The sequence below is a fragment of the Tetrahymena thermophila genome (genome assembly GCF_000189635.1).
Source record: "Tetrahymena thermophila SB210 genomic scaffold scf_8254483, whole genome shotgun sequence".
In the NCBI taxonomy this organism is placed as follows: Eukaryota; Ciliophora; class Oligohymenophorea; order Hymenostomatida; family Tetrahymenidae; genus Tetrahymena; species Tetrahymena thermophila.
This window is the reverse complement of record NW_002476258.1, coordinates 86993-104151: the sequence shown is the minus strand read 5'-3', so window position 1 is coordinate 104151 and position 17159 is coordinate 86993. Positions and strand designations below refer to the sequence as shown.

The following is a 17159-nucleotide window of genomic DNA, read 5'->3' as shown; positions in this document are numbered from 1 at the left end:
GATTATTTTAGTTTTATTTTATTTTTCTAATTAATTTAGATGAATTAATAAATTGAAGCAGGAATCTTTAAATTTTTTCCTATTATTAGGTTTATCTCTTAAGGTTACTTTATTATTTACTGTTTATTTATTTCTTTTTTACAAATTAATCAATATCTTAATGATAAAAAGGCAGCAACACCTGCAGTGATCCAAACCTCCTATTTTTTATCAGTTGGCAGCTCCAAAAACATAACGAAATTAGTTGAGTGACCTGTAGTACTTAAAGTACCTCTTCTGGAAACTACTTTGTAAAGAGGACTGTTATAAATTCCATTTTCAGGTACCTACCTATTTTCTTTAGGCACTAAATGAATTAAGGGTAGATCAGAGTATAATTCTTTTGGTTAGGGATCATCAATCATATGAGTCTTATAATTCCATTTAGCTCCTTCAAGATAAATTCCATAGATATAGCACCCACTTTTAGGTTTTTGTTGAATATCTGTGTAATGTAAGTTATCAAGAATTTTGAATTCGAATGATAATTTATCAACAGCAATAATCTCTTATCTTGCAAAATTCTACAAAGTTCCTGTTATGAAAGCCTGAGGGAAGAAGAATCCTTTTTTAATTATTTTAAAATATTTTTTTATGTCTAATAATTTTTTTGCTTTTTTTACCTGAAATCCAGAAAACTTTTGGTGTACCGTTTTCAATCCATTCATTTAAGAAATTAACTCTATCATTTAAATCTTGAGTCCATGAACTAAGTGGTTTCAGACTTAAAAAGCCCTTTTCTTCCCACATTATTGGGACCTAATTGTCGAATAAGCTATTTGCTAACAACTCTAATTCTTCACTCATTACGACTAAACCTTTCAGTGCTTTCTTGACATTGATCAAGCTTTCTTTCATGATCGCAAGTAAACGATTGTATCTTTTATTAAAAATTTTTTAATAAACTAATAAAACAAAGAAAGAGTTACCTAATAATTTCTTGGACAAGTACAGTATTCATACTTTCTTCATACTTTGTAGGGTATTTTTTATAAATCTCTTAGAAATTAAACACTTCTGGAGTACGAGATTAAACATAGTCAGCAATTTCTTCTATCTATTATTCTCTACTTTTGGCTCCAGATGAACTTGAACGAGGTTATACACTCAATATAGTTTCAAGTAATTCTCTTGTTGTATTTTAACTATTTGTGATTTCTGCATTATCATGCAATCCGAACGCTTCAGGCTCAGGATTTAGAGGTAGGTCTGTGATATACCTAATATAATCGTCTATGGTTTCTGCTTTTGGTTGATAATAAATGCCAGATTTAGAATACTTATAACCTTCATCTAATGCTTAGCTGCAGACGTAATTTTGTAAAATCGTTTTTATTAAACGGACATCTTTATCATCAGTGACTCTACCACCATAATTGATTTCGGCACCTAAAAAGTTGAGCACTTTATATGGAACTAATTCGTATTCATCCAAAAGCATTCTCAATTACCTTCTACATACTGTCAAATCTTCGTTGGTAAACTCATATGCGATATTCCAACCTTAAAATTTTGGTGATAAAATTTTTAAAAATTAATTAATTTAATGTATGAATGATATATTTACCAATAGGGCCAAACTTTCTTCTATCTTAGATAATTGCATGGAAAAGACAAAAACCAAACAGCAATCTTCTAAACTCAAGTGGTTTTTGACATTCTTCAAAGTCTTTAGAATCTAAATTATTGTATGTTCTTAACAGATTGTTTCTAAGACCTTAAGGTGGTTCTAAAGTCATTTTAACACCATTTTATAAAACACTGATTGGGAAATCCTTAGATGGCATACTGGTTAACCATAATCTGAATGTTTTTTGGACATTATCACCATCTAATTCTTCACATAATCTTTCTAATTCACTCATCCAACTTGAAGCCAAATGACAATTCTAAAGCAATACCCAAGTGCCTATTTGAATTTTAAGTATTTTTATTTAAATAAATATGAATTAAAATAAAGCCATTTTACCTTTTTATACAGCTTCACGAATCATTCTTTCTGCTTTGACACCCTATCCTTGTCCTAGAGAAATAGATTCAAACATCTATAACATACTTTATTCCTCAGCAAATCTCATAAAATCAGCAACAGGATCTGAACCAGTTGAGAGAACAAAAATTAATGGAGTGGCTTAAGTTGAATCCTTAAAGCATTTAGGAAGATCAAAGCCAGGAGCCATAATGAATTTTTTACCTAATAACATTTAAATGTGTTTTAATTTTGTTGAAAAAAAATAATTATTTTAAATTTACCCATAATTTTTTCAATCCAATTCTAGATGGCTGGAACTACTTTATCAGGTCTAAATGATTTCAAAACAATTATTTTCTCAAATTAATTAAGTTTCTTCTCCCAGTCTCCAGGTAAAGGTTCAGTTTAAGGAGTTAATGAATCAAATAATATCTTAAAATCATCAGGGCGTTTCATAAAATGTTCTTCGATGCCTTTGAAAGCTTCAATATGGTTCATACCAAATATTTATCTATAAATATCTGGCCAAGAATTTTCACTAATCCATTAAGTTGGATTTTCGGGTACCTATTTTATTTTTATAAACAAAATACTTCTATTAAATAATTTGTGAAAAATTTTTTAAATCATATTAAATATTTAATAAATTTAATTAAATTCAACTTACAAAATAAATAAATAAATCTAAAATAAAAAATTATTTTAATTTTTAAATTTAATCTTAAAAAAAATTAAATTTGTAAATGTGAAATTTTCAATATTAAAAAATATAAAAGTTAGTAAATAAGTTAACAAAATTTGGATATTATTGAATAAATACCTTGATATCACCAGATGGACCTGCAAGTAAGTATCTCCATTCTTCTTTATTCATTAAATCTTTTCCTTGCAAAATCTTGACAGTTAACATTAAAGAGAATAAAAGTTTGTGCTTTTCAAAGAGAGATCTGCAAATGTTTTCATAGAGGGAATATGTAAAGAACTTATCTAAGTTATCAAGACGTTCTTCAAGTATATTAGATACCTCAGAGTTTTCAACTGCCATAACAAAAAGGTTCATAAACCATTATAAAGAATATTAGTACATTGGATCAATTAAGCAAAGATCTAAAATACAGAAGAATAACCAAGATGAGCTGAAAGCAACTGGTCTATATCCTTCTCTTGCCTCGTCGATTTAAGCTTCTGTGATTTTACTTTCCTCTACTCTCTTATTAATTTCTATATTTTTGATAAAAAATTATTATTTATTAAATATATTAATTAATTAGTTTCATTTTTTATTTACCTTCAGCAAACTTCTTGGAGTTTTGCAACTTTTCAATTAAATTTTCATCTTTCAGTACTTCTTCAATACCTCCTTTGATGCTGGATAATTCTTAAAGAATTGAATCTTCGATATTCAATAGCTATCTCTTATCGTTTGCATTCTTAATTACAATATCTAATTTTTTCTGTTCAAGTTGAGGATTTTCTAGAGCTACAATTTGAGCAAGCATTTATTCTTCTAATCCGCTTGGAGTGATACCAAAGTTGATTATTGTAACTTTTACAAATGTTTCAGGAGGGTAGTGAGGATTTGGGATAGTAGTTGTCATATAAAGTTTGAAATTAGGGTTGTAAGTTAGATTCTTTTCACCGATTGTTATGCTTAACTATGAACCAACTTTTACAACTTATTGTTGAAGGATAGGCTCTAAAGATGGATCCAAGTCTCTACCTACGTTTTCAAGGAGAACTCTCTTACCAAATTATATTGCTAATTCTAAAGTTCTCATTAATTAAGGATTGGAAATCTTAAGAACATCTAAACCTTCAGCATGGTCTTTACCGAGATTTTTGATAAATTTATTTGCCTAAGTTTAAGGATCTATCATAAGAGTCCATCTTCTTGACTAATTTTTTTGCAAAAATAATTTAGACAAAAAAAGTTGATTTATTAAACTTGTTAAAAAATTGTGTTAAATGAATCAAAATTTATTTACCTGATCTATTATAATACCATTTTCAGTGGAAGAGTCATCTTTTGGAAGACCTGCAATGTTCCACTATTGAATTTTTACTGCTTCTCCTAAGAACTGACGCATTGTGATTTTTTCTGTGTGCATAATAGAATGAAGAGTTAACTGTCTAACCCACTGCTATTCTAGTTCAGTTCTGTAATGACTTGTGAAGGGCCCAGAATAAGCAACCATAGCTGCACCAATAACAGAGTTACCTGCAAGATAAAGCTCACCATCTTTTAGATTAAGAATTTCTTAATTCCATCTTTTCTACTCTCCTGATAATCCACTTGTTAATTTAATAGCTCTTTCAAGCTTAATTTAACAATCATTCATTTAGTTAGTTAACTGTTCTTTTAACTATACTTTTGAGTTATATAAATCTTCTAAACCTTTGATTTGTTGTTAAATCTTATCAAGCTTAGCTTTCTTTTCATTAAGTTCTTTTGTTTTCTCATCTAAAATTTTCTAAGTCTCATCAAGCTTGTCACGGAGAGGTTTAGTTTCTAAATATACTTTATTGTAATCATACATAGCCTTTACCCATTAGAATAAGAACTGCACAGCATAAGAACAAGTTTGTGCTCTGCTTAATGTAAAATCAGGATCAGGCATGATAGTTTTTTCTAATTTCTATATATTGTTTGGATTAATATTATTTTTATCAAAACCTTTTAGCATATCCAATAAACCTGCTGGATCATTTAGTAAAAACCTTATTAATAATTATATTTTTAAAAATGAATTTATCTTTTAAAATGAATTACTTTTTGGCAGTTTCGAAGTAATCTTCTTCTTTTTAATTCAAGGTACCTTCTACTTTCTTTGTAATAATATTTCCACCACATTTTTTGATGTAATCTAAATTCAATATCACAATACCACCAAGGACAACCTTCACAGCTTTAGGAGGATTAGGTAGAGCTTTAACTTCAACCAAGTGATCTTTTTTCAATTTTTGTACTTCTTAGAGTGTGGCATCCAAAATTTTATTTGCATCAGCGACTGCAGCAGAAGCCTTTAAAATAATATAATTTAAATAAAAAACTTAAAATATAAATTTTTACTTTTTCAGCTAAATCAGTTGCATCTTACTGTTGAGCTTTGGCTATTTTTTCTTCAGCAGCAACAAGTTTCTCAGCTTCTTCTGCTTCCTTTAATTAATTAATAAATTTTATATTTATTTGATTAATTTTGTATCTAATAATTGATAAAAACTCTTCAAAATTCAAAAGAAATTTGTTACCTTTTAGTCAACTGATAATTTTGCCATAACTTACTCTGTTTCTATAGACGCTTTTTCCAACAACGGTTTCATATCTCCCAATTTAACTTACAATTCAACTGTAGCTTAATTAGCTGCGTGTAATTTATCGAGACCATTTTAAAGTCTAAGTATAGCATTCTTTTATTTTGTCTTTTTTTCTTTGAGTATCTGCTTATACATTTGTAAAAGCTCCAAGTAAGAAGTAGGTGTCACATAATTGTGTCTTCTTAACTCATTTAAATATTTAATACTTATCTTTTCAACACTCTTGTGAATAATCTTAAACATATCAACAAGTGAATCTACTTATTCTTCAATACCAAGTTCTTGGTCAACTTCTCTTAATGCTCCGAGACCAACACCAATAAGGGCCTCCTCAGGCCACTCAGTAAACCAGTCAATAGTTGAACAACTTACAAATGAGGGGAATCTAAAAAAAATATTTTTATTTTTTTAATTTTATTTATTAGAAAATTTACCTTCTTAAACGAGTTGTAAAAGCTTCACCTAATGGTGACATAGCTATTACGAGATGGATATTATTTTTTACTCTTGCTAGATATTAAGTGAAAACATTCATTTTGTTGGGTTACAAATTCTTTTTAATGCACTCACCTTTGCATGCATCCACTTTTTTTTAAAATTATTTTATTAATCTTTATTTATTTTTTATTAAAGAAAATATTACTTATTTCTTCCATATCTTTATCGTTATATATATTTGTGACATCTCCAGAATTCAAAATAGAGTTCAAGTCTTCGCACATTTATTCATTGATAATTTAAGTATCTACGAAAAGGAATGTAACAGGAACATTTTCAATACCTGCTATTTTCAATACTTCCTTGATATCTTCTCTCCAATTTTTCATAGAATAGTTCTTTATTACTTCAATTTGGAAAAGCTTATAGTTGCAAATGAAGGTTGCCATTTTAGAAAGAGACTGACGTCCTGAACCTCCAACACCAAGAAGTAATGCATTACCAAGAGGCTATCTAATTATACGGGCTATTCTGGAAATATGTTCACAGGCATCTAAGAACATAACTAGTTTCATAGCTTTTTTTGAATGAACTCCGACTTCGTTGTTATATTCATCTTAGAAATCATTCATTTTAGTTAGTAATTCATTCAAGTCAGGTACCTTTATTAAAAATTAATTAAAATCTACTTCTAATTTGCAAATTATTTTTTACTTATTAATAAGGACGTGAATCAGAATCTCTGCCTTAAACAAAATCACCAAAAATGATTCTATCCATGTCTAAAACATCTTTTTAGTTCAAGCCGAATTGCTCAAAATATCCAATCAAGAGATTCTTTAAGTATTATCTGTCTTCTTCTGTTGTTAAACGGTCATGATAAACTCTCATATTTTCATGGAACCAAAGTCTTACTAATTATGCACATTCAGTAACATGCTTTGAGGATGCATTGCAAACACCTTAAAAGACCTATTCGATTTTTAGAAATTAATTATAATTTTAATTAATTAAATTTTTTATTAATACTTTATTAATGTCTCTTAAATTAAATGTGTAGTGAGATTTTGAAGGAGTAGGGAGCAATTCTTCTCTTACTCTCTAATAAACATTATAAGAAGTGTCAACAACCAATTAAATGCACTTTTTAATAGGTTCTTCGAATTTATCTTTATTTTTATTTTTTAATAATAATTAAAATATCAAATAAACTCAAAATATTTACTTAAGAAAAAGGAGGACATAGTTCCAAAAATTTGTTTAATTGTTCCTTCATCTAATTCAGTGTAAGCTAGAATGTTAAAATGTCTGACAAATCTGTTTGTTATAAATGTACGACCACCACCAGGAGGGCCCATAGCAGTAAGAAGAATAATATCTTCTAATTTCATAAACTGGAGATCCTTTCTATTATACCAACCTCTATGATCGATGAATTAACGAATAAGTTCAATAGGAGGCTAAGCTCCATAAGTTTCCTTTTTAGGCATGTTCAAATCATCAATAAAGATAATGCATTTTTTTCCGATAGGTGGGCCATAGTAGCCTTTTCTTCTCTTATCCATTTTGCTATCAATTGTATCCTAAGTTTAATTAGCACTAGTCTAAGCACTAAAAGCAAGAGCAATATATTAGAATTATTCATCCATTTAAGAACCAAGAAGTTAAAAGAGATTTAAACTCTTACCTGTACCAGTTGGGCCAGGTGACATAACGTGCTATCCAATAGTTAAATGAATTTTAGTAAAATACATATTTCTGGTGGAATCTGCTGTTGGAATCATAATTTCATGGTAACCTAGCTTATCATTAATGGCAAAATCCTTAAAATTCTCCTTCCAATGTTAAAATTCACCAATTTTCTCAATATATTAATAATCATAAACCAAGCCTTCTTAAGGGAACTATTTTATTACAAGTTATTAATTTTAAAAAAATATAATTCTTAAATTAAAAGTATTACACTAAAAGAGCATTGATTTTATTTCATAAGACCTCTAAGATAATTGTCAAATTTAACCCTGCCTTCATAAGTGATTGTGCATCCTATTGACCAAATCAAGCTAAAAATAAATATTTATTCAAGATGGTCAAGTAATTTTTCAATTTCTTCAGCAGGTATTTTTTTAAAATCTGTATCAACATAATTAACTAAGAAACAGTTTAGATTACGCATTAGTGACTAAGCAAGGTTGTTGTTCATAGAATCAACTATTTCTATGCAATTTTTTCTAATAAAATCGATGCAAAATTCTAAATATTCTTCAAATAATGACTGCAATTTAGGAACAAAAAGCTTATTTGCTCTGAAAGACTCAGTGATTCTAAAGTCCATCCAGCTATTAACTAAAGGAGTTAAACCCATTGTACTTGGCTCCATATAAACCATTCCACAACGACTAACTGTAGCAGGAGAAGCAACCGCTAAGTCTTCTACTTCAAACATCATAGTCATGTAAGGAGTAAGTGTGAGAATTTAGCCACTAATAAATTTAAAATAATTAAATTAATTTAATTCTTAAAAAATTTTAGTGATAAATTTATTTACCTATTTAAACATAATTTCTTATTATCATCAAGCACTGTATTCATAGATTCAATCCAAATAGCATCAACTGGACCATCAAAAACAATCCAATGTCTATCACTTGATTAATCCTTGACTGTTTCTCTAATAATATAAGCAAGAACACCGTCAGACCACTCATGAGTGGCATCATTAAACTATCCATATAACTATCCCATAGTGATTGATTTAGGATTCATAATATGAGTATTAACTTTTGCTTATCCCTTTTTCTCTAATGAAGTCATAGCCTAAAATAAAATAAAATAAAATAATTAATGAATGAATGAATATTGATTTGACAAAAAATACCTTTTAGAGAACTCTGTAATTTGAAGTTTTACCACCTCCTGTTGGTCCAACAAGCATGAGACCATGTCTAACTTAAATTGTATCATAAAGCTAAATAACTTTATCAAGGAAAGGCTTAACGGGCTATAATCCTAATACTTTACTTTACTTTGACATTGCATCAAGCAATTCTCCATAGTTAATTACAGGCTTCTCAACTCCTGGGAAAAGATCTAAAATAATATTTTCGAATAGAGGAAGATCATCTTTAAGGAATTTGGGCACATTAACATCCCTTAAGGCTCTAAGTAAGAGTTGTTCTTCATTCATATCAGGCTCTGCTGCTTTCAAAAGACCAGCTGCATTAATGACACTTCTAACTGCTCTCATACCATAATCATAATGGTCTTAAGATGATAATTATTCTGAAGATAACTTAAAAGTAGCAACCATTTTCTTAGCTAAATCTCTACCCTATTTGAAACCAAAACTGTAAAGCATGATTTCACCAATCATAGCATAATCAGGAACCATCATAGCTACTGCTCTGAAGAGGGCCTTTAAGTTGTCTGGCAATTCAGTACGACCAGCATAACCTGGATTCATAGTGATGAAGACACAAAATGTAGGTTAGATTTTTATTATACTTCCTTCAAACTCACACTAGGAAGAACCTTTTGCTTTTTCACCAAATAGAATTAGCAATTACTATGCAATAACTGACAATACTTCAATATTGATACGATTAAACTCATCAAAACAGCACCAAGCACCAGCACTAGCTAAACCCTTAAAGAACTTACCAAGCATAATATAATCCATACTATCAGAACAATTAAATACTACACACTACTTTGCAAGTGCTTTAGCAAGATCTTTTGTCGATTCTGTTTTACCTGTACCGGCAGGTCCTATTCATTTTAATTATATAATTATATTGAATACTTTTGAAATATTATTCAATAACTCAACTAACTATTAAATTTAACAATTGTGACTGACTGATTCAATCAATAAAAAAATAATTCATATTCAATTAAAATAAAATTTGTTTAATTAATTAGTAAATAACTGAATAATATAAAATTAATTATTTGAAAAATAAATGAAAATTTTATTTTTTACCTGCAGGGGCACCTCCTAAATTTAATTTGAGAGCACCCATCAAAGTCATGTAACACTTATCAGTAAGAGGAGTAATAACTAATCTAAGAGTATTACCCAAATACTCATAACCATAAGGGAATGAGGTTTAAATACATTTGACCATACAATTTTCTTTTTCCCAATAATATCTTAGCTACGATATCCACTCAAAAGCACTAATGTCAGTGATTTCATTTCTCCACAAAATCTCAGTCACATCCTTTGCATGCACATCAATGACAATAAGTGCATTAATTGTAACCATCTGTTACTTTGTAAGCTTTGTTCTAACTAAATCAACTAAATCATTAAGCTATTATTTTATTTTTTAAAAAATGGCATGAAAAATTATAAAATTAAATAAATTATCATTAAATTATATTTTATTGAATTGAGTATATTCATTCAATAATAATAAACAATTCTCAAAATATTTCATTTTATTTAATTAATCCTATTCTAAGAAAATTTTATTTTCTAATTCTTAAGGTTTTATAGTTGTATTTGTCAATTATTTTATTGAAAACTTAAAAGCTTGAAGATTTATTTTAAATATTTTATTTAATAATTACTTGAGAGCTAAGGACATCCCAATATTTCTTAACAGAATTTTATTTTAAAGCTTATTCTACTTCTAGAGTCCAGTGCATCTAAGAACCATTGAGAACACACTAACCTGGATGAGAAACAACCCAACGAGTTCTAGGTGTGTCTGGATACTTTTGATATGAGTTAAAGAGCTCAAATCTTACAGAGGCTTTCATCATATTTTCTACTTCACCCATCCACTCTTCTACATTTTTATGATTAGGGTTTACAGTTTTGACAAAGTTAATTTTTTCTTTTTCAGCTGAAAACATAGCATGAATGATTTTTTAATCATCGAATTCAATTTAATGAATATTTTCAAAAACCTTCTTCAAATGAGGCTAGACAGCAGTAGGCTCTTTGGTTTAAGAAAGAATTTCGAGTAGATCATCATTGGATAAGAAATAAAAACGAGCAAACTTTTCTCTCTTCTTTTCAAGGTAATTATTTAGCTCTTTTTGTATTTAATCAAATTTTTCATTAGCATTTCGAAGATTTTCTAGTAAGTTAGGCTCACTACATACTCTTATAACTAATTTTTTATCTCTAGCTTAAATCATAGCTTTTTTCCAAATATCGTCAACTTATTTGAACTTTCTTGTTTCATGAGGAAGTTATTTTGCTATATCTTTGCTGTCAAAAATAGGTTAAAGATACATCCACTACAGCTGCACTTTAATCCATTCTTCCAAAATATCACTCATCAATTTAAGTTGATTATTCCATTCTATGATTTCTTCTTCGAATGGTTTTTTATAAGGAGAAAACTGCATTGCTTAAGTATTTACTAAATGTTCATCCAAGAGAGCTTAAATCTCATCAGATCCCTTCAATAAATTTTTTGATTAAAATCTATTTACATTAAATTTCAAAAATTTACCCTGATGATAAACAAATGTTTGTAGGTCATTAGATCAAATTCCACAGTAGCCCATTTTGATTTCATATTTTTTAACATTTCTTCGATAGTGTATTCTTTTGCTGCTTATTCACCTATTTCTACACACTGTTCAATATGAGTCATCAAGCCCATATCTAAAACTTTTTAAAAGTTGAAACTATTATCAGGTCTAACCTCGAATCCAACTTTATTTGTAATTGCATCCCAATGTCTCTATTTTAGTTAAATACATCCAAATATTTAATTAGTTAATTAAAAATTAAATTTACATCTTTCATTCCTTATTTCTTAAGTGCAACCATCAAAGGGACTTTTGGACGGAATTCATCAAACTCCTTTTTAACTTTCTCAGCTATTTTTTGTACAGCAGAAAGATTCTTTTCTTTAAAGAATCTAATTGTCTAGCCCAAAGTTCTAAATCCATCTTCAACAAATTTTTCACAATAAGGAGCATCTAATTTATCCCAACTGCTATAAAGCCATATTTAAATATTTTCAAACCATTTGCTAGATATAGTCCACAAATTATAATAAGGAGTGAAGTCCTATAAAATTAATAAATTTTAATTTGAAATATTCAAAATTGATTTTAAAAATGATAAAACAAACATACCTTTTGCATTTAAATAATTTTGGAATAATCTGTCATTTGCTAACCAAAGAGTTGTTCTCTTGTGTTGAATTTACGAGATTGTTCAATCATTTTGGCTAATTCATTATATAATTCAGTGGCTTTTTGAGCTACTTCTTCATGTTGATTGATATTGGTGTAGCTATGGAAAGTCATAATCTTTTTTTGGGCAGCATCAATAGCTTTCCTAAACATATCTTAATCTTTCTACTAATCTCTCAAGAAATTAGATTTGATATCATCAAGAAGATTACTTCTCTTTTCTAGCATTTATAAAGTTTTCTTAGGAAGGAATTGCATTTCTTGTTTGCTCTTGATTGCCTCTTTCTCTAATCTGTACATAAATTCATCTAAGATATCATAAATTTCTAATATTCTTTCAATTTCTACTTTTTTTTTCTCCATTTCAGCTTAATTTTTTTATTTAAATAAATTTTAAAATTACAAAAAGACAGACTAAATTTACTTGGAACATTGCTTATAAAATTTTAAATATCAGTTAACTCTTCAATATTTGAGGGTTGCTTATTTATTGTGAAGTGCATTTCTTAGAATTCAGTGATTATATTATTTGTTAATTTCTTTGCTCTCTAACAAATGATGTCCTTCAAATTATTTGATAATTTCTTGTATTTTCCAGCCAAAGTATTGCTGATAATTTTTAAGTCAATTTCAAAAATAGACACCTTTATGAGTTCAGGTAAAAGTTTTTTTGTTTCCTCTTCTTTGATTAATGTTTAAATAATTTCTTCTTTTATTTCTTAAATATCTCTAGGATTTTCTTCTGTTCCCTCAAACTCTTTAGAGTATGTATCAGGGTTTAATCTTAGGATATTTTCAAATTTCTTGAAATGAGTTAAGTACTCATCTAGTGGATCAACACATTTCTTGATTAACTATGTTAAGTCTACCCATAAGTCCCAAACCCATAAATTTTCATCATCAACTCTATTATCTCCTGTCTCATTTAAGTTAGCTCTCCTAGGTTCTTAATTAGGAAGTTAAGGGGCTTTTACATACTGCTTCGTTTTATGCACAAATTAAAAGTTAGAATTCAGTTTAAACTCAATATCTAATATTTATTGTAATGATATAAAAATATTAGTCATTATTTTTTATCATGATAATAATGATTACCTGCTATTTTTTGAAATTTGTTTAGGGTATTCTTGAAATAACCTTAAAGCATTTCTAAGAAGAAATTAGAATCATAAGAATACTAAAAAGTATCATCCTTGCTTACTACTGCAATTTTATAAAGAGCAAATTCTTTTTTAGGTTTTTCTTGGTAGTCAACTAAAGAAGCCATTGAATTCATTCCATTTTAACTCTCTATTGTAATTACTCTAGGTGATGTTTAAAGAGTATTGGTCTTAGAATCGTAAATATTTTATACATCTCCAGAATTAACAATTTTTACTAAATAAATTTATAAAAAGATTGTAGAAAATTAAACACAAGCTAGCTGAATATTGTAAAAATATGAATTTTCATTTATTTAAAAATATAAAAAGATAATCGAAAGATTTTAATTAGTCAATTACCTTAATCTGGAACAAATGAAAAAAGGAATTCATAGAGTTTGTTGAATGAATAGTTGCAGATATTATAAATGGTGTCTTGCATTTTATATCTAACTAGAGCCATAACTCTTTCCAACTTATCGTCATCAACTATTCTGCTTTTATTCTTAGAGATTTAGAGGGTTCTCTCAAATACTTTTTCTAACCTTTCAGGCCACTTATTGCAAATTAAATCTTGCTTTCTATCAATATGAGAATCTTATGAAATTCTAAATTCATTAATTTCCTATGGCTTATCAAAGAAATATACAAATATTTCCTCTCCTTCAATTTATTGGCATTCATTCTCAAGCTTTGCAAGACATTAAATAACTTCTTTTATGCTGTAAATTGAATGATTTGCAAAATCTTTTCTAATTTCTTCAAAAACTTTTGCTTTGAATCTTTATGTTACGCCGCTTTCATAAACTACTAATTCTTTAGCTCCTTTTAGTCTTTCTAACATAAGTTTACCTTTTTCAGGGACCTGATTTAAAAAATATTGAAATTACCAATAAAATTAATATTATTCATTTATTATTATTTATAAAGTTATTTTAATTACTATCTTTTCTTCTACAGGAGGTAATATCAGAGGAGTAGGGAATATGTCAGATGCATTAGTAGATAAGTATTTATTGAATACGAGCTTATTTTATGTTCTTACATATTATTAATTTACTTCTTCCAAAAGCTAGGTTACATCACCCTATTAGAGAATGGATTTGTTAAAAACTAAACTTAAAATATTTCTTTCTGTTTGTTCATCTATATATTCCATATCATGGCAAGGCATGTTATCTAAATAAAAATTATATCTAAGAATAGAATCCATAAATGTTCTCATATTCCAGGCATTTATAAGCTTTTGAGTGTATTAAAAAGGATCCTCTTCCTCAACAAAAATAAGCTCAATACGATTTAAGAAGAAATTCAGCTAATCTTCTGTCTAAACTGTGAAGAGTTCTTTTTCTTGATCATAACTTATAACTAAAACTTCTTCCCACTCAAACCTTTTCTCTTCTCTTTAAATTATAGCCTAAATTAAATAAAAAAATCAAATAATTTCACAGAATTAACTCTAAACTGATTTACTTGTGCTCTCATTTCACCTCTTTCTTGAAGTTTTTAGAAGATTTCTTCATTAGAATAAAAGTCATAATCTGTATTGTTGAATGTTTTCAGTGGTAAGTAACTATGTTCTACAATACATGAATCAAAATCAATACCCTTTTTAATTAAAAACCATAATCTTAGATAACTTTTTTCTTTTATTTTGCTAAAACTCAAAATTTGTTTTGAATTTGAAAAGATTAAAATTACACTTTCCTCTAAAATTTATGGCATCCAATACTCTTTATATTTTTTAGGTCCTACATATTTCTAAGGTGCTGGTGATATTTTGGTCAAATCATACTTCTTGAAAGGCTTTTTTTTATTATGAGCAAACAAAAAAATTAGATTGCAGATTATTTTAAGTTATCAGCTAAGTAAATGCTATTTTTATCATTTCATAATTCTGAAACAATCTTAATTTACCTTTGATCTCTCAGGAGATTTTGAGAATTTTTATTTTTTAGGAGATGGACTCATAAAATTTTCTTTACTAAACTTGCTAATCTTATTTTGATCCTGTCCCTTATTAGGATCATCTTCAATTTCATACTTTAATTTTAAAAGAAAAATAAAATAAACCACTTATCAAATTCAAATAGTATATTGTTATGATTTATTAATTTATTGCTGAAATAAAAAGAAACCTTTGAGGGAGTTTTATGAGCTGCAACCTTAAAAGATTTTGTCCTAAAGTGACTCATTCTCTTATGAAATAATCACTAATGCTTTTATAATTAAATAATATCTAGATTCCTATTGCTTTAAATGAAATTTGATTAGCAATTAACTAACAACTAAATTCAACTCCTTTATTGATTTTTATTTATTTATCAAGCTTTGATTTGTTTAATTTTAATATAAATATTTTTTAACATCCATGTATTAAATCATTCAATAAATTAAAATCAAATGATTTCATTTAATAATACACAAAACTTAAATGAATGAAGGGATTAGCAATCAATTATATTAAAATATAAGCATTTCTAAGGATATTCAATCTATTTATCTATCTATCTAAATATATAGATAGCTTTTCTCTTATTTTAATTCCTTTTTTGTGACTAAAATTTGAATTCTCTTGGCTCTTTATTCAACTCCATCAATTAAGATTTATAAATTTTTGATTTTTTTTTGATAATATCGTTAAAGGGTATATTTAAAATCAATCATTTTTGAGTCAATTAAATAATTGTTTGTTATTGGATATGTAATTATTAATTTTGTTTAATTTGTGGACAATCAAAGTTTATTTATTATTATATTACTAACTTATCTAAAAATCTAATTTTATCAAATACCAATTACTATAAAAAAAAATAATAAATTTATGAAAGAAAATTTAAAATAAAATGGAGGAAATATTTATTATTTAGGACAATATTTGATCAAATATTTAATTCCAAATAAAAGCTTAATGCTTATTGAAATTTAAGTTTTTTTCATGAGAAAAAATTTAAAAAAACTGCTCCGGGAGGGGCTTGAACCCTCGACCTTGGGTTTATTAGACCCACGCTCTAACCAACTGAGCTACCCGAGCATTTCATGACAACTTTGAGTGAAATAATGAATTATTTTTAAATTCAAGGTTTAAATGCTTATGAGAAATAAATATACTATTGAAATAAAATTAAACTATATGTAATTCAACACAAAATTAGTATACATTCATATTATTATTTAAATAATGGATTTCAGATAGTATAAAATTTTAATTGAAATAATTTTAAATTATATAAAATAGTTGTTTTTTAATATCTTTAAATATAAATCTAATTATCATTTTTAATTCCAAATTTAATATAAGAAATAGAATAAATAAATTATTCAAAATTTTTAAAAAACAAATGCTTTAGTTAACAAAATTCATATTAATAATTAAATATTTATAAAAAAACTGCTCCGGGAGGGGCTTGAACCCTCGACCTTGGGTTTATTAGACCCACGCTCTAACCAACTGAGCTACCCGAGCATTGCATGTAATTTTTATTTAGATGTCAATCTTCAATTTAATCTTAATGAAAATTTTATGCTTATTAAAAAATATTTTTTAAATCAGCTTATTTAAATTTTAATTATAATTTATTTATTTTTTTAAAAAGATAAATTTTAATTTGAATATAAAAATATTTAATTAAAAATAAGTAAAATTCATTATAAAAAACTGCTCCGGGAGGGGCTTGAACCCTCGACCTTGGGTTTATTAGACCCACGCTCTAACCAACTGAGCTACCCGAGCATTACATATTAATAAATAAAATAAGTTATTGATTTTTCTTTAATTTTAAATTTAAAGAAAGAAAATAATTTTTCAAAATAATTAAAAAAAATAGAATATAAAAAACCTATTTTATAATCTAATTGTTTAAATAAATTTATTATTTTATTAATAAAAATAAAGTAAAAAAACTGCTCCGGGAGGGGCTTGAACCCTCGACCTTGGGTTTATTAGACCCACGCTCTAACCAACTGAGCTACCCGAGCTAGATATAATTCTAATACATTTTTAAAAATTTTTTTATTAAATTTTGAAAAGAAAAAAATCAATTATACAATTGATAATTATTTTTATCATTGATTGATTTTAAAAAAGG

General features: G+C 27.3%; 1 protein-coding gene across 1 annotated transcript; it reads right to left on the bottom strand. All coding sequences in view use genetic code 6, as the record gives it.

Annotated features, from left to right (window-relative positions):
* Positions 1–149: 149 nt before the first annotated feature.
* On the bottom strand, positions 150–15266 carry TTHERM_00821980 (dynein heavy chain 1, axonemal protein; the record flags this gene model as incomplete). The annotated part of the gene is made up of 33 exons (XM_001031526.2): positions 150–604; positions 663–919; positions 969–1542; positions 1607–1948; positions 2009–2233; positions 2293–2578; positions 2832–3232; positions 3300–3906; positions 3997–4729; positions 4782–5032; positions 5082–5168; positions 5261–5711; positions 5761–5911; positions 5970–6426; positions 6479–6736; positions 6794–6933; positions 6990–7668; positions 7728–8247; positions 8313–8581; positions 8643–9532; positions 9747–10080; positions 10340–11182; positions 11236–11469; positions 11526–11801; positions 11870–12297; positions 12354–12959; positions 13025–13306; positions 13432–13936; positions 14015–14488; positions 14545–14679; positions 14773–14877; positions 14989–15114; positions 15210–15266. 33 exons carry the CDS (start codon positions 15264–15266, stop codon positions 150–152), a joined length of 12438 nt encoding a protein of 4145 aa, XP_001031526.2.
* Positions 15267–17159: the final 1893 nt, after the last annotated feature.